General features: G+C 42.0%; 1 protein-coding gene across 1 annotated transcript in view; it reads left to right on the top strand.

Moving 5' to 3' along the window:
• The window catches only part of REC114 (REC114 meiotic recombination protein), a 70,599-nt gene that overhangs the window by 35,017 nt on the left and 17,420 nt on the right, over positions 1 to 18,162 (top strand). Inside the window, exon 3 of the mRNA XM_019503842.1 lies at positions 11,517 to 11,600. Within this exon, the coding sequence (XP_019359387.1) occupies positions 11,517 to 11,600 (84 nt within the window). The remainder of the gene's footprint in view (positions 1 to 11,516; positions 11,601 to 18,162) is intronic.

Here is an 18,162-nt window from a genome sequence, read left to right as displayed (position 1 = left end):
GAGGCAAAGAAATCATTCAGCATGTTAGCTTTGTCATCTGGTGTGACGACCAAGTTTGCCAACGCATCCTGCAAGGGCCCCACATTACCTGGGACCTTCTTTTTACCCCCTACGTATTTAAAAAAAGACTTCTTATTGTCCTTAATCTGGGAAGCTAGCCCCAGTTCCATCTCTGTCTTGGCCTTCCTAACTACCCCCCCTACATCCCCGAGCACTGGTATCACTGAAAGAGCAGGGTTTTCATTCTACAGGTGCTTTCACAGGTAGTTGAGTCTAGCTGGCATCATCTCAGCTCCAGTTTTAGAGATCTGAAAACTTTAAGTGGAACCAGACACCAAAAAATTAACCAAATTGGAATTGTCAGCTGATACCCTAAGTGCCTCTGTATACTTTCACAAGAAATGCAGTACTGTCCAGCTCCGCAAGCAAGTCTAGTCCTGCTCAACCCGATAACTGCATGGCCTAAAGGCTTCTTTGTGGGCTAAAAATATAGGATTCATATCAGTTAAAGGCAAACATGGGATTTGGAATCAAATTCTCAAACAATTCCCAACAATCTTAGTTTTTTGTATAATATCAGGAAGTTGGCCACTAGTTCTAGCAATTCTGCATGTTGAGCTACCCAGGTTTTCATCATTAACATTTATTTTCTGTTGGGAAACCTTTTCTCCAGGCCTCAAAGGCCAGTATCATTCTGGGCACCTGTATTTAAAGAGGGGCCTGCTTCCCACACTGGAGGCATAACACTTCTGAAATTCTTATTTTAATACCTCTATGATCTTTAATATGATACAGTGAGCACAGGATAAAAAAAAAGGAGTTCCTTTCTGAAAACTTCCTTTCTTCAAGAATTAAGGGTGTCAGATTTGTTCCTCCCAGAAAACAAATTTATCTACAATAAAGATAAAAATGTTGATGTCAAGGCCTTTGATTTTTTTGTCATTAGGCCAAATTTACTTTGATAAGTAGGAGGAAAAAATGCTGTGTTTTTCCTTAATCTGTGATTTAATTTTTAAAGTTTACTGTGGAAGTTTCCTCATTTGGTAAGAGAAGAAGACACTCCATGTGACTGACATGTTCTGTCCCTTTACCCATGCTCCCCATCCTCAGCTGGAAGTAGAATACATTATGTAATGGAGCCATACATTCATTATTTAAAGCAAATTAAATGTTGATGTACAAATGGAATTCAACCCACTTTGTGCAAATCATTGAATGAGTTGACAACCCCATTAGATTGATACCAACCTTTACTACCCTGCACAAGAATTAGCCTTACAATTAACTCTGAGCTGGTGTAAGAATGCACAGGCAACAAAGGATGCATTCTTCAATACGAATAGTTACGACAGTCTCACCTCTATCTAGTAAGCGTGAAAACCCCCCCCTACATTTTTATATAGCATCTTTCATTTCAATTCAGCACCAACTACTTTTTACTCATAGGGTGCTTCCCCATGAGCAGGAACATGCGTTTCCCCAGGGACAAACAGCAGTGTAACATATTTGTGCCACTGCTACTTGCCCCCACAGAACGCTCCTGCACACATGCTCTGGCTCACGGCAAGTTGCCCTGGGTAGGGTAGGGGAGGCTGGGGCCAGCACAGGTGCTGCCTTACCTGGGATCCTGTGGGGCCTCCCAGGGCTGCAGCAGCAGTGATCCAGGTGCATAGACCTGGCCAGAAGTTGGTGTGGCTCTGGCTGGCCAGGCTCCGGTTTTGGGCAGTGCATGCTGCTGCCTATGTGCTACCCTGCTTTTTTCTGGTGCTTTTTTTTTGTTTTTGTTTTTTTTGACACAGAGATTCTGGTGTCAAAAAAACGCTGCTGTGGCACCGCTAACTGCATGTGTGCTCATAGGGCTGCACCCATAGTGTTGATGCAGGAAAACCCTACTATAGTCTGTCAGCTAAGGTTGGCCTACACAACTTAACCAATACAAGAGTATATGAAACACTAAATGCATCCGTATTATATCTGAGGCCAAGTTTTAAACTGTGTATTCAGAAAATAATTGACATTCATTTGAAAATCCTCAGAATGAACTAGCTATGCAAAATGCTTGTCAAATTTTGGCACAGAAATGTTGAGTTTTTCTATATGAAGAGAGAGGTAGAAAATAGAGACTAACCATAAATGGTAAGTTTTCTACCACTTGCCCATAATAGAATGTTATTTTATTCTTCCAACTATGCGCAAACTCCCACAAATCAGATATTACATTTCCCAAACTAAAAGCTATGGTTTATTCTTCATTTGCTGTTCCTCATCTTGTACTTCAAGATTTTAAAGTTAGGAATGTATTTTTTTTTTAAAGTCCAAATTTAGTGTAAAACTTTGAACCTGCTGTTCAATCGGGATGCGATTCATTGAGCTTTTAAGGATTTGATCCAGTATGGTACAAGGAGCAAGTCGTACATTCAGTGATGAATAGGACATGAAGAGCAGGGGAATTTTGTTTGCATTACTTGAGTTAGCATACTGCTATACAGCTCCCAGGATGGTACAACTCCTGCTTGATAGCAGGAATGGGGTTGTGCATAGAAGAAAATGAAAAGCAAAATGGCTTCTGCAGAGGTAGGGTTTTCAGAACTGCTACGCATGACTTAAGAGCACAGGTTTTTTTGGAAGTCATTTGGACATACTGGGCGCATCTACTTGTGCCAGTTTAAGGCACATTAAGGGTGTGGGTCTATACGTGTGCACCCGTAAAGCACCTTAAAAAATGGTGATACCTGGAAAGGCAGGTATCAAATTTATGCGCGAATAGCTAAAGTGCCTTTACGCATGTGTAGATGCGCTAAGGTGCTTTAACACTATGTATGTCGACTAACTGGGAACTCACTTTAGTCCCAAGTTGGTCCACCACCACGTTAATGTGCCTAAATCACATTACACGCGCCTAAACTTAATGCACATTAAGAGAACATGTAGACATGATCATTGATATGCTCCTAACAACAGATTTTCAAAAGGCTTTAGTCCATCTTTTTGCCTGTGCTTGACCTGTTCTTGCTCCTTCATCTGTTTTGTACCCGTGTTGAAAATAAGATGGCTTACAAGTGTTTCAGATTCTCCACTCTTCAGTGTAGAGCTTTTTTTCTTGCTTAAGCTTATTTGTGCCAATTCTTAGCCAGTGCTTGCACCAGAATGCAACAAGTGATCCTTATAGCACTCACACAGGGATGTGTAGGATTGAGACTGAAATGGCTAAAGGAGGACAAACAAGTAGTGATTAAGGCATGTAATTTTTTTGTACTAATTATTATGTAAATCCCTTCCATCCCCATATCTAAATTGAATAGTAGGACTTGGGTATTCTACTAAGGGAATAGGGAATAATAGGGAATAATGAATTTAAAAAACCAAACCAGTACCACAGAATAAATCAGCAATATTGATTCTAGTTTTTACTTAGCCATATTATTCCCAGCTGTTTGAGTTCTGTTTATTTTTTTAGCTATTCTCAGTTGTATAGCTATTCCCCTCTGCATGTAATAAAAAGTCAGCCAAAGGTTGAGCATAAGGTTAAAGCAAGTGGTTCTTGCTTAGTCCTGCAGTTTACTAAATTTTAAGGTGCTCTGGGAATTAAGTCATTATAAATGACTAAATGAAAATCCCAAAGCAGGAATTCATTTTGAATGTTCACATTCTATTTATTCTATCTCCATAGAGAGGATGTTGTGCAGGAAAATGACAGACAACCTAGAAGACTAGAGTTAGGGCATTTAATAGAGAGTCTAAATAGGAATCTTTGTCCTCTTAAAACAAGTAATAATTTCCAGGTATCTATTGCTGTACAGTTGTTGTAGGAGGACTGAAAACACTAAAAATGGACCTAAAAAGCAAGCAGCTTTGTTTTAAACACAGATTGTGTGTACCAGACTATAACAGATGTCAGAAAGAAGAGCCCTTTTTTTTTTTTTTATGGACGCCAGCTATAGAAGCAAACCTAATACAAGATTAGAACTGTTTTCAATAATAGGCTTCTGCTGAGGTGCATTAGAAAAATAGAAATGGTTCCATCTTGGAAGCTGCCCGATGTGCAGAAGAGGCTGGTTGGGAAGACCTCTTGAGAACCAATTTTTCCTAATAGATTAAAGGGAATATTGGGGTGATCTTCTTGTCAGATGGCATTGCTTATGATTTAGCTACTCTAAAATCGTACCTGACAGGCTGTTTGTTTTAGGGGCTCATTTAAAAACCGCCTCTCGCACATGAGCAGCACATGTTTCTGCTTTTTGGGATACAACAGTTTAAACAAATACTGGGATCAAAGGGGCTGTGTTTCCCCACCTCCGATGGCGCTCATTGAACATTTGACTGCATGTAGATTGATGGAAACATTCATATTTTATTCTGGAATGGGGGGAGAAGGAGTACATTTGGGCCATTCCAGAGCCTTACCCTTGGTACAAAGAGCCAGTCTAGGTGCCTGGCAAACAGTTGTGGGAGGATGTCATGTAAGAGTGGCAACTGCTCTCTTCCACAGGCAGCCTTCTCTTTGCTATTTGTTATTCTGCTGGGTCCCTAGGGGCTGTTTTTTTTTCCAATTAAGTTTTGCCTTCCTGGTCATTAAACAAATTATGCTCTTTATCTTATTAAAGGGTAAAATGAGTTAATACATTACCCTGATGTTGTACACACCCTAAGGCATGAGCATTGATCATGGAGTGAAGAAGAACCATTTTGTGGTAAAACCTAGTCAAAATATTGGTGGCACACTTATGGATCAATTTTAAAGCAAAATTTTTATCTTGCTGTTTTAGAAGACATGAATATTTTAACTCAGGGGTGTCTGCCTGTGGGTTTCAGACCGACCCTGCATGCGTTCTGGTTCATGGGATAGACCTGGTGCTGTAGGTGCTGCTCATGGTGCAGAGGGTCGGTCAGGGGCACAAGCTGCGTGTGGCCCCCACGCTGGATTGACCCTGTGCGCTGGCTTAGAGCTAGGCTACATCAGGCCATACCAAAGCCTGTGCTTAAGGCCATCTGGCAGGGTGCTGCATGCCGTTTGCAACATGCACCAGGCCTCTGTGCTACATCTAGGGTCAGTCTGAGACTCACAGGCCAGTCTTCAGGCCATATCTGGCTGCACCAGAGCCAGTGCTCAGGGCTGGTCTGGGTGGGTAACACGTGCAGCATGCTGCCCTGGCCAGCCCCATGAGTGCTGCTCATGGCCCCAGAGGGCTGGCATGGGGCACATGCTGCTTGTGGCACCCTACTAAGCCCTCAACACTGGTTTGAACACACAGACAGCTTGGGGTCCAGTCTTGACTGGCCCTGGAGCCAGAGTGCTGGCCAGCCCCCTGAGCCATGGCTCTAGGTCCAGCCCACGCACTGCCTACAGTGCAAGCCTCTGAGCAGGGCTGGCCTATACCACCTGTGGCATAGGTGGCTGGCACAGGGAGCATGCCGCATGTGGCATCTCGCTAGGCCAGCCCTGCCCGCCAGCTCCAGTCTGCACTGGCCTGCAGAGCGACCCAGCGGTCCATCTGACCTGTAGGGCTCCAGTACAGCTACAGCCTGGATACCCGACTCACCCCTGTTTTAACGTTTGAAATGCTCATTGTTGCTTATATACCCATTGATATTATACATATTGTTGATTTTTCTGCTCGTGTTCACTATAACAGTCATTGAACTAGACAAGTTATCTATTTCATATTTTAAAACAGGTGTGTAATCTTTGCACTTAAAAATGACCATAAAAACCCCCTCATTTCTAATTCTTTGTAGTGATTTCCAGACATTATTCATACTATTCCATAAGCGTGTTTTTAAAGATTAATGGAAACCGCTTGGATTTGTCAGATATTCAGTTTAAAGTGGGTGTGATAATTTCAGCCTAAGTGATTATGTATTATATACATTTAAATTTTTATTTCAAAAACTGTTGTGGTAAGGCAGAAGTGTGGCCTTGAGTGTAAAGAACGGCAGCAAAAGAAAATCCACAACTGACCTATTTTTACTTACGCTGTCAGAAGGTCTAAAGTTAAATTTATCATGTTTAATTGGAATATTTAAAAGAAATCTAATATGAAAACACTTTTGTTTAAAACAAATAAGTTACAGAATAGAAGGAAATGGATATTTTTTCCCCAGAAGTTACTTGTAGATATTTATGGCACTAAAAATCATGTGTGCTATGTCCTCCTCAATTCTTCTACCATCTTAAATTGGTGATAAATTGAGACTATTGATTCTCTGTACAAATTTCAGTTGCAGTTGAATAGGAACCAGAAAGAAAGATCCCTTCTAAGTTTTTAATTTCACTCAGACTATAAAATTGACAGGTGTTTGGATGTGGATAATTGAAGGTGAACTTGCTTTTACCTTTGAAGTGTTTTTAACTAGATGTCTAATGTATATTTTGGAGTGCCCAATTTTAACCAACCTCCAATTTAAACTACATCTTTTAAAAATGTAACAATAGGTACAGAGTAGGTTTTTTAATTACTGGATGTGTTTACTGTAGTATTGTAATAAGACCTCATTGAAATTCATATACACAGCTAAACACAACCCTCCAATTTCCTGAAGTTGGTGTGTTAGAAGTCTGTGTAACATTGTGTTGTTTTTTAAAGCATTTAATTAAAGAAAAATAGAAGAAAACATGTACAGTATAATTTTAGCCAATACCTTGCTTATACACCCCTATATTCAACACTAGGTAACATTGTATGTCGGGGTCAAATTCTGTATAGGTGAAAACATATGTAGGCTAAGTACTTCTCTCTCTAAATTATAGCATAGTGTTTACTTGGAAATACTGAAAAATGCTCCCCAACATTCTGGAAGCAAGGGGGATTTCTGTATTGTATATTGCAACTGCTGCTTCACTCTCTTCTCAGCATGTAAGTCTTATTTTGTTGCCAGTGGGACTAACAGAATGAAAAAAAAATTGATTAGGATATTTGAAACATATACATGCCTTACTGCTAAAATTAGGAAAGCACTTAAAGTGTTTGGAAATTTGGTATGCTAGGATAGATATTTGTAATCTATCACTACTTCTGTATACCATAGAGAGAAACTGTGCAACCACTAGCTTCCTGAAATAAGGAAGAATTTTAGTTCTGGTTTTATTTATTTATTTATTTAGCATCTGTGGTTTCAGCTTATTGTTTCAGTCATCTTAAGGCAATGTCATTCCCAGTGGGAAGAACTTGAAGGCCACCAGGTAGCTTTGTAAATAGACACAAGTCAATGTGGGGCATGGCTTGAGCTTGTCCACAAGGGCATTTGGGGTCATTGCAAAGGCCCCATTGGTATAGATGAGGCATTGTGACCCTGTCCAGCTTGAACACAGTTGAGAAGTGCCCAATAATGGTATGGCCAGTTAAATTCCAGGTGACTGACTGTAGGATCTGAGGTGATACAGTGATTGACTGATGCTTGTGCTGACCATTCTGCATGCCAGTGAGTAAATAAGGAAAAGTCAAAGGATTTTGAAAGGATGGACCATATTGGGCATCTTGAGGGGAGACCAAGCTATTGGTGGGTGGAATATGTCCCAGTGCGCTGGCAACATAGGGTTATCCCAGAGTCTGGCTAGTAAGTTTAATTCTGCATTTGTATGGCGGAGATGAGGGGGAGCAATGTTATCGAGTACTAGTAATTGTGGGAGTGGAATGGGGCACAGTGTGCCTGACACAAGATGCGTTGTAGCATGCAGTCGGGTGTCTGCTTATTTGCTGTGGGATGAACGAGCCCATATAGGGTCACAGTATTCTGCAACTGAACAACAGTGCGAGAGCAGATAAGCATAACATGGAGGCATTGGCACCCCAAGTGGAACCTGCAAGTTTGGCAAGTAGGTTATTCCTTGTTTTGATCTTTAAAGCAGTTTTCTGGAGATGCGATTTATAAAGTTGAGTCTAGTTGAGGGAGACTCCAAAATAAAACTGAGTGGGTTTCAGATTTGAGAGGCTAACTGTTCAAAGTGACAGTGAGCTCACAATTAGCGCTGGCATTATGCAGCTGGAAAACACTTGAGACAGTCATCGAGATATTTGGTTTGAGGCACCATTTTAAGCAAAGCATCAGCATCCTTATCGCACCTTCTGCAAGTAATCAAACCATCGATTAAACTAAATGATGCTACCAGCAGACCAAAGTCACACAACTTTCAGATCCTAGTCAGTTGGCTATAAAATGTCAACAGTGTTTCTCCTAGCCAAGCAGATGTCCTGGCAGATCAGGTGGATTGTTAATCTGATCATCCAGCAATTCTTTCATTCTTTATAAAGCATTTACAAATACAACAATAGTGCAACACTCTTATGTATAGTTTTTGTATGTGTAGTAATGATAGAAATTGAAGAATACTTTGTTTGTTTAAACTACAGGCATATTTCTAGATAAGCAGACTGTAGTTACCAAAAGGGATTTGACTAGGACCCTCTTTCTTGAGAAGTATCATGTTATCCTGAATGACCAGGATAAACAGCCAGTTTCACTTGTGCCATCTTATTTATTCATTGCTCAAGTTTCCTGGGACTATAAACAAGTCAGCATAATTTGGTAAGGCTTATAGCTACATCAATAGAGGCAGGAAGCAGCGCTTTGCGCATTCATGTCTCCTGAGATATTAATGTTATTTGGTATATAAGAATCAAACTTATTTGTTTATAACAAAGAGCTAGTTTAGCCATTTCTCTCAGTTGATGCTGAATGCATTTTTTTTCTGAAGGAGTCACACTTCTTCCTTTCATCTTTGTTTCCATTTTCCCTTCCTTTTATTGCTTTCTCTCTCTTCTACACTGTCTCTATTTTCGTCTCTTCTCCCTCCACCTCCCTGTACATATGGATAGTTAATGAGTGTCATGCCCATGTCCTCACTGCCCACCCCAACATGAATTGGAGGCAGTGCCTAGTGGCAGCAACACCAGAGCAAGCCTGCCTCACGTGCCATACCCTGTACAAAGCCACCCATTGCCAAGACAACTAGCAACCTCCAATGGCAGCTGCTGCATAGAGCACTGGTCACAGGCACTTTTGTCTGCCACTAAGACCTGGTGGTATAAGCAGCCTGCCTTTTCTGAAAAGAGGTGAAGGAGACTCTTTCATGCTTTTCTGGACTGTGTCTGGCTGCAGTTGCTCTTTGCCATCCTCAACACTTTGGCATGCTGAACTTTGACTCCTCTGAGACAATGTACATCTGATCTATCCCATACCAAGCAGCCAAGAGGAGTGCAATCTGCTTGGCTGATTTCCTGCTGAGCCAGGCCAAGATGGCAACTCTGCAAAGCCACAGAAATAAGCTCACAGGGTCCAGCTCCGATGACACCCTCCAGTTCTTCCACTTCCTGGCCCAGAGGTGTCATGTGAATTTGGACATTTCACCTTGCAACAAAACATGGACCACTTTGTGTCACTGTGGACCATCGAGGGGGCGCTCTGCAAGGTGGAAGATGGACAGCTGGTCCTACTCATGTGCCCATGAGGAGTATGGAGAGGGGATTTTAGTTTCTGGTGACATGGTGCTTTGTTGCCAAGAAATGTGTTTCATGATCAGTCCCTGGGAGTGCCACATACCTTTGCACTTTCCTCATTTCTTTTCAGCATTAAAAAAAGTCACCCCCCCACACCCCAAAAAAAGCCAAAAAACCCCCAACAAAAAACCAACCACACCTTTCTTCCCCCCTCCCCCATATGGTATGTCCCCAGGCAGTCTCTGCTACAGACACTAATCAGGCATCAGTGTTTGTATGGTTTCATTGCAGTCATCCTTTCCAGATTATGAGCGTGGCTCTCTCTCTCTCCCTCACAAGTGAGGGATTTGTGAGTGAGAGGTCATATGATGGCTGTGAAAACTAGAAGTGTGGATACATTTACACTATACTGAAAGGTGCTATCACAACCTGGGTACCAGCTAGTTTCCTGAAACCAGCATTTGGTAGCCGTTGATTGGCAATCAAAAGGAAATAGCTTAGGGACATCCCAGGAAAGCAGAAATAGTTTCATAATTGGCAACTGACAGATCCAGAGGCAATTCTGGACCAAAACTAGCACAATACAGACTTTAGCGTGGGCTGACCACCTGACACACTCAGTCCCAAGTGGGGCTATACAAGCCATAGAACAATGTCTTCACAGCTGTAAGCCTGAGCTAGAGCGCTACAAGTTTGAATGCATTTACCTGCACGGCTGCCACCTCCTGATTGCAGCAAGTTGTGGGGGATGATGCATTACATTTCGGTCATTTGCCGTTCTGCCTGGTTAGGGCTGTTGATGTTCTGCTTGCTTCTGGGTTCAGTTCCTGTGCTTTGTTTTTTCTGGATTCTTGTTTGAAGGTATCCCTTTTTGACTTTTTTTTTTATTCCTAGACAATAGTTTTCATACCGTGGTCTCAATTGAAAAGTAGCTAACATACACAAAATACTTCAAAAGATTACTTTTCCTATTACTTGTAATAGTCGTCTCAAGAATGCCATAACTTCAACAATGGGAGGGAAGGTGTTCCACTAGACAGTCTCTATTGGTCTTAGGACATAGGCAGGCTGGATCTGGCATGCAATGCACTCTATAGGTCTAGATCTAGCTCAAAGCACAAAGGTGAGTTGTAAACCTGTGCTGTAAGGATGTGCTACTTGTTGTATCCCATGAAGCTAATGGGGAAAACAGAATTCTTTGATGTTTAAGGTACTCACTTCATAGTCTAAACTATAAAAGGGGAACAGTGATCAAACTACATCAGATGGAATTAGGACTTTTTGTCCTGCACAACAGTGCACTTGAGTTCCACAATTGAAGACTGATGCTCAATTGAAGTCTAGTATTCAGTGTACAGTGTTCTCTGGAGTAGCATTGAGGTGCAAAGCCAATTGCCATGCTCCTGTTTATACGCTGTCAGCTTCTCAGATTTAAGGATTGGTTTTTACCATAACCAAGATATTTTAGCTTGTTCTGCCGAGGTCAACTGTGAACCTCCTCACATAACTGGAGCATCAGGGGAGTTTTATTAAATTGCCAGAATGTGTGCTCATTTTAGTAACTTCAGCATGTTCTTATGATACATCTCATTTAACCCAAGATGAGCCAACTGGTATTGTATTTTCAAGGCTTGCGTGCCCTCTTAGGCTACTTCATAGGATTTTAGAGTGGAGTTCAAAGCTTTTTGTTGAAGCCATTATACGGTACATGTCAAAGTGCCAGTCACCACATATTATCTGCGAAATATGCTTAACTTTATTTTCAGCATAGTGGCTCTACTGTAGTTGTATTTCAAATTCATACTATGGCAAAACTGAAATCCTGAATATTTAGATCTTGAATGCAACTGTTCTATTATTAACAATGTGTTATAATAGATCATGTTTTTCAAGTAGTTTTAATGTGTATGAAATAATTTTGTCTTAAAATACATATAGTATTTTTAGAAGTCAGGGATCAGCCCATTTAATAGCTTGCCTAACTGTGTGTCCTTTGCTTTAAAGTTTGTTTTTTTCAAGGGGGGGGGGGATAAAAAAATAAAATAAAAGTCACCACTTGCTTTTTTTCTTGCTTGATTTTAGGAAGGTTTTTCATTAATCAGTGCCCATACATGGTTGAAGATAGTAAGAAGAACAGATTGCCTGTTGTTCGGCTCAAGGTCCAAGGTTAGTTTCATGGTTGCTAATAGTTGATGGCTAAATTTGGGTGTTGTCAAGATTTAAACAGTAGCTGTGGTACTGATTTTGGACAAGTTAAATGTGAAGAACAGAAGTACAGCAAGTTACTTTACTGTTTAAAAGGTGAAAGTTCAGAGAGTGACAAGTCAACCAGTTGGTTACTCTTCCAGATGCTAGTTAATACCTACAGACCCTTGGACTCATGAAGTGTTGTGGATTGGTACAAGTTGCATTATATTACAAGGTTTTCCTAGGTCTGCAGCATCTTTGGACATGTCCCAAGTTGTGCGGTTCAAACAGCAGCTCTTCCACCTGGATTATTTATATACAGTTAGTTAGATTTAAGCAGGTCCTTGCCTAAGAGGGTGGGTACAGTGGTAGGACTAGATTTATTTTTTTGCTTCTTATTGTCCCATGGCTCACTGGTATTAGGGAACATAATATTCCTTTTTAAAAGCCTGCAGTTGCTCATTTATGCTGTATTGGCAAACAGTGTCATATCCCACTGCTGTGCATATTGGGTAGATACAGAATTTTCATCACTGTTACACCATCTTGGTCTCAAAGTTTTGGGTATTGATTTCACGATAAACTAAACCTACGTGCAGATGAGTCAACTACTGAAATACATGGAAGCCCTTTGGCTCCACTGTCTGCTTTGTGCTATGAGTGAACCCCATTTAAATGCTTAATTGGTGAACCCAACTATTAGCCATCCATTTCGGTGCTTCTGCAGCAGTCAGGCACTGAGCAGGGCCTATTAATTTCTAGACCAGCAGAGGCATAAAACCCTCTGAGAAATGAGGTAATCAATTTTAATGAGGTACAAAATTTATTGCAGACTGTCCCTGTGGTTAACGAGCATTCATTACACCAAGTTTGAGTCACTACAGGGTCCCATTTCTTTCCCCAGTTTGGAGACTGTGCATTTAAAAGGGAATATATGACATTTCAGGCTGGTCTCCTGTTAGGTCTGGCAGTCCTGTGATGTAGGTGATCTATGCACTTGTTAAGCAAGCTGAGAACAGGAAAATCATGAATGCTAGTAGTTCATCCCTCCGATCATATGGACAAGTGTTTTTCTCTCAGGATCTGGCAGTTGCTTATTTATTCTCCCAGTCATTGCACAAGTGTTAGCTTTTTTGCTTCATAAAACTGAGTTCATTTGTTTATGCCTGGGCAACCTCTGCATGGGAGGTTTCTTTTTGCTCTCAGTGGCTAGATTTGCTCAAACAGCTTTACCCTTGCTGTGGGATGACCTCCTTGGAGTTCAGACTCCCTCTGCTGGAACAGTATAGTACCACACTCTGCCCCCAATGCAGTGTCTCCGTTTGACAAGAGCATTCATTCTGTAGTTAGACACAGGTCTGGAGGGAGCAGACCATACTGTCCCTGTTCAGAAAGGCGAGACTGGTTTTTGCCTCATGGGATAATTTTAAGGCAATGATGCAGAGTTCTTGGGGTAAGAGAATGTCCCAGCCAGTCTGTGACTTACTCCTTTACCAGGATCTTCTGAGAGGAACAATACTGGCTATTCAGGCATAAGTGAAAAAAAGACACCCAGCACAGCTCTAGCTTTGAAAACTGCTAGCAAAATAAAATAATCTCTATTTACATACATTTGGATCCATCACCAGATTGCTTACAAGGCCGTAACTGCTGTTGTAAACGTGCATTTGGATAACAAAGAGAAAGGTAATATGATACTGTTTGCAAGAATAAACCTTTGTCAGAAGTTGCACAGATCTTAAAAATGATCAAGAGACTTTGTTCAAGTGAACACAAAACGCTTTCTTACCTTGCATCCTTCCACTTCATTCTGTTTTTTTTGGACACAGCACCAGAAGATAAAACTGTACCCTGCTTAACCATGTAGCTTTGGAGGTGAAAGAGATAATGAACTTGTTCAGATACAAGGAAAAGAGTGCTCACTAGGCAGACAGACAGTACTGTCAGCTACAACAAAGCTGACAACTTCTTATGATGTTCAAGGCTTGAGAGTCGGGGGAGGTGGGGGAGAGGAAAGAGAGAATGTCATTAGAAACCTTGGAAGTGAACCAAGTCAGCCACTGGACAGGCTTTACCTCCCTTAATTTTTCAGGGCTTTTAATAATAGACCATTTGACACTTGCTGCTCTTTTCCAGTGAAAGCATGCAACTAAGCATAGTACTATTATATATTACAAAGTAGATAATTAAAGCCTGTGACCACTCACTAGTGCCCCAGTTTCTCAGGTTCAAGCAGTTCTTCTAGGCTACACACAAGACAGGTCTCTTTCAATTTTCCTACTTGACTTAGCTGCCACATCTGGATGTTAAGTCAGTGAACAGGTCACTGGAGAACCGTGAGCCTTGCTCACAAGAGCACAGCACCTTTCTCAAGCACACAGGCTCCTATGACTTCCTAACACTTGCCCCATCTCTTATAGCCTCTTTTAGGTTTGCCATCAGTCCTTTCAAGATTCATTCTACTTATTATCCCTGCTTGGTTTCTGCTAGGTCTTTCCCAGCACCACTCTCTCCTTGGATCCCTTTATAGTTCCTCTAATAAGTTTTTACTAGACCAGGCTTTCTTCTGGCCTACTTTGCCTCAGTGTGTTATTTATCCCATCCAGCCCTTCTCCAAGTCTATTCACATTAGCAGTTTTCTGCATGTACCCTTCTCCTGCAGGATCTCTTCTTTCCTGTACTACTGATATATTTCTGTCTTTTACTGTTGGGGGCCCTTCTTTTATATGCCTATCAGGGCAGTGCTTCCCAGGTGTGGTGTCCCTCTTAAAGGAACCTTCCTCTTTTACCCTTCCTTATAATGTTGACCAAAAGGGGCCCTGTTACATGGCCAAAAGATACTGTGCCCTTACATAGCTCATGCATTTAACTGATACTTGTTATAATCTAAGCAATAGGCAAAAAGCTGGGACAGGTGTGGTGAAGCAGTTAAATGAATTATGCTATTATCTGATATGTCTGCAGGTGGAGTAGGTTGTGTTAACATTTTTTGCCCAGCTGTGAAGAATCAGTGGCTCTTAGCTGATTTTAAATCAGCTGATAATAGTAGCCAATAGCCATAACACTTGGACTGGTGATTTTGTTAGATCTTGTAACTTGAATCAGCAGACAGGAGACCTACTGGAAGAAAACCTCCAGATACTGAGATAGATACTCCTAGTATATCACTAGATTAGTAACCATATAATAGGTCAACACTGAACCAGTGCCTCTTTATAGTACTGAGGAAACTGCTACATCTTTCAGATGAGACAGTTAGACTTCTAACTGCTTATGTTTAAATGAAACTCTGGGACAGTTTCAGAAGAGGAGCTGCATTTTGAGTGAATTCGGTCTGAGTAGTTCTAGTTAGTTTAGTGTTCCTCTGTCCTTTCAATAGGATAAGGTAAGGTGCAGAGGTGACTGCATTTTTCATATGGACCAGGTGATCCCTATATATTGTTTGTGTATTAATGTTATGTTTTAAAGTACTTTGTTACCCAGCCATTCTTGTAAGGGTCCATCTCTCCATAACCTAAATATAGAAGCTATGGCAAGAGGAGACAAGGAGAAGGAAACCAAAGTGTTTTGAACACGAAATGTCTGATTGTGTCTTTTCAGAGACAGTGCCTACATTTCTCAGTAGACAGAACAGATGTTGGGCATACACCATCACACACTACTAAGAATGCTGTTTTCCCTTACCTATGTGCTCCTTGCTGCTTTTTGTTGTGTTGACACTTTTTTTTTTTTTTCCTCCTAAGAAGGTTTTCTTATTGTGCTGCTTTTTCTTTTTCTGCTTTCTTTTTGTTTCCTGTTACCTGCTTCACAGCTGTGCAGAGTCTAAAGAATTATCCTCATCAAAAGAAACACGGAGATTAATCACCAGAATTATGTACTTTAGAAGAGACTTATGAAAACCAATCTGTTAACATTCACTATATTGAGAGTATTTCATTTCTAGTGAAACATGCTAATTTCTTATTAATTCTTCTTTTTTTTTATTATTAACAGTGTCTTGGAAACTCTTAAAGATAATTTAGAAATCCATCCTGGAAATTTAGTTGGAAACTTTTTTCTTGATATAACATTTCTTGATGCCTTATATAAGCTAAAGAGAGAATTTCTGTTCCATAAAAAGCGTACACATCCAGTTTGCTCCTCAGTTTTATAACCACTCCATGTATAGAACTCCCACTGATGCTAATAGGAAATCTGTGGGGAGCAGTTGCAGAAGTAAATGCTCTATAGCTCTGTAAGAAGGCTTGAAGAAATTTATAAGCTGTCAGACAGCCTGACAAGGAGGGGAGGGGAGGGGAGAAGGCTTGGAGGTGGAAGATTGGCTTTCTTCCTGATTCTTGACTTTAGGTAAATTATCTAAACCTTTTGTTTCGCTTATCACATCTTGAAGAGAGAATTAACAATATCTACTTCCCCAAAAGCCCATTAATATCTGTGAATGAAAGTTTCAGGCAGTTGCATTTTACCCCTGTGCATTAGCACTTAACTCTTATTTTGCTTTTTTCCTGTTTTTAAAGAAGTCAATTTTACTGTGTTTCTGGAAAGTGGAAGCTACTTCTTTAAGTGGGCCCCTCTGTAAATGATCATGCGCCTGGGTTTTTTTAAAAGCTGTGTTTGATAGGATCGTGCATACATCCTTTCCTTCCTCATTGCAAAGCAGAAATGGTAGAGGAGCTGTGACCTTCTCTTAAATCTTACTGCTGTGACAGATGCCATTCTCCTAGCTTGAAATTTTCATTTTAGAAGTAGTTGGGAGACATTATTTGTCTTTATTTTGAGTAATTGTGTAATTTGGATGCTTTCTGTCCAAACCCCACCACTACTACCATCCCCAAGGAGGAAAACACCCTTTCTGTACAGGCACCATATGCCAGCTGCTATTACTCTGCTTGACTTGAAGTGGCTTCACTTCCCTGGTTGACATGCATCACTGTGCCTTTTCTATCAAGGAGATTCACATCCAGGTGAATGCTTGGCATGTAAATCTTTCTCATTGAGAAATATGTGGCTGAAACTATATTACCTTGAATAATTAGTGCAAGTTGCCTCAGACATAGCGGAGATATCCATTTATCTCTACAGAACCCAAAGGGTCATCATCAGCAGAAAAAGGAAGGTGCTGACTATCATCAGTAGGGTTTAGCAGCAAAGGAAGGCACTGACTAGATCAGAGCCGGTAGCCCTGGTGCTGGGCCATTGGCACCAAGTGCTGCCATCTCAGGCCCGAAGCAAGCTACCAGTTTGGTATAGACAGACTGATACTAGCTTGGGCACTTACCTAGAACTAATAGCATTGTCCTTACACCAGGGACTGATCTCCAACACAAGGATGAGGCTGACAAAAGGGCAAAATGGAGACCAGACACACTTCCAAACATAGTGGGGTACCACCCAGAACACAGAAGAGAGATTCCTTCCAGGGATAAGGTGCCTAAGTCCTCTGTCAAGGCTTTTGTGCTAAGTAAACTGACCTTAACAAAGACACCTGACTGCTACTCATTTTGGGACTGATCTGTGCCCTTCCCATGCTCCAAACCTGGAACAAAGACATCTGAGGAATGTTATTCACAGCTGCTGCACTACACATTTTCTGGAGCGGTGAGAAGAGATGCCTCTTTGCTTACCTGTGCGTAACTAAAGAGCTAGCACTAGAAATCCCTTTTACAGGGCACCACCAAAAAAGGAGGCAAGAAGTGGCACTGGGTTGACCAGCTATAACCAGGCTGGTAACTGTATACTGTTTACCCTAGCTCAGGGGTGGGCAAAGTACAGCCCATGGGCTGAGCTAATTGCATTCGGCCTTCAGGCAGCATCCACTAATTAATTGTATCCAGCTCCCTGGCGGCTGCCCCTGCTGTGCTCTGCATGAGTCTGAATTCTGCCTGTTCCCACCTGGGGCAGTGTGTGTGCTCCTTGGGGCAGTGTGTGTTGTGCTCCTAGCCTCCCCCACTGGAGCGCCCCAGCCCTGCCTAGCAGGCACAGCTTCTGAGCAGGGCTGCTGCTGGCACTGCTGCATCTGCCTAGGGAACTGCTGGGCTACCCTAATGACTCCTGTCCCTGCTGCAGCATTCCAGGCAGAAGGTAGGGAGGGGAAGCTGCAATGTTGAGGGGAATGGGGTGGGCTCTGCCTGTAGCTCACTTGCATCCTGCTTATGCACAGCTGGGTGGGGGAGTGTGGATGGAGGGGGGCGTGAAGGAGCTCAGCTGCTCACAAAGGTCTGCTGGGCAGGCATGGGATAGGCCATGGCATGGGGTAAGAGCAGCAGAAGGAGCCAGCGTGGGCTTGGTGCAACCCTGCCGGGCAGACACGTGTGATGTAAGCAGCAGGAGTCATCGCAGGCTCAGCTGCAGCCCTGTCGGGCAGGTGTGGGACAGAGACCAAGAGAGCCAGTGATGCCAGGCTTGGCTTCCTGTCCCCCACCCTGCCTTCTCTTAGGGGCTTCTCTTGCTGCCCACTGGCGACAACTACTTTCCTGCCCCCTTGCAGTGTGCTGTGAACCAGGTGCAGCTGATCTCTCTCCCCACCCTCCTGCTCCTGTGG

The sequence above is a fragment of the Gavialis gangeticus genome, unplaced genomic scaffold (genome assembly GCF_001723915.1).
Source record: "Gavialis gangeticus isolate Ggan-Ray unplaced genomic scaffold, GavGan_comp1, whole genome shotgun sequence".
NCBI classification, from domain to species: domain Eukaryota; kingdom Metazoa; phylum Chordata; order Crocodylia; family Gavialidae; genus Gavialis; species Gavialis gangeticus.
Note: the sequence above shows the minus strand (reverse complement) of the source record. Positions and strands in the feature narration are given on the sequence as shown.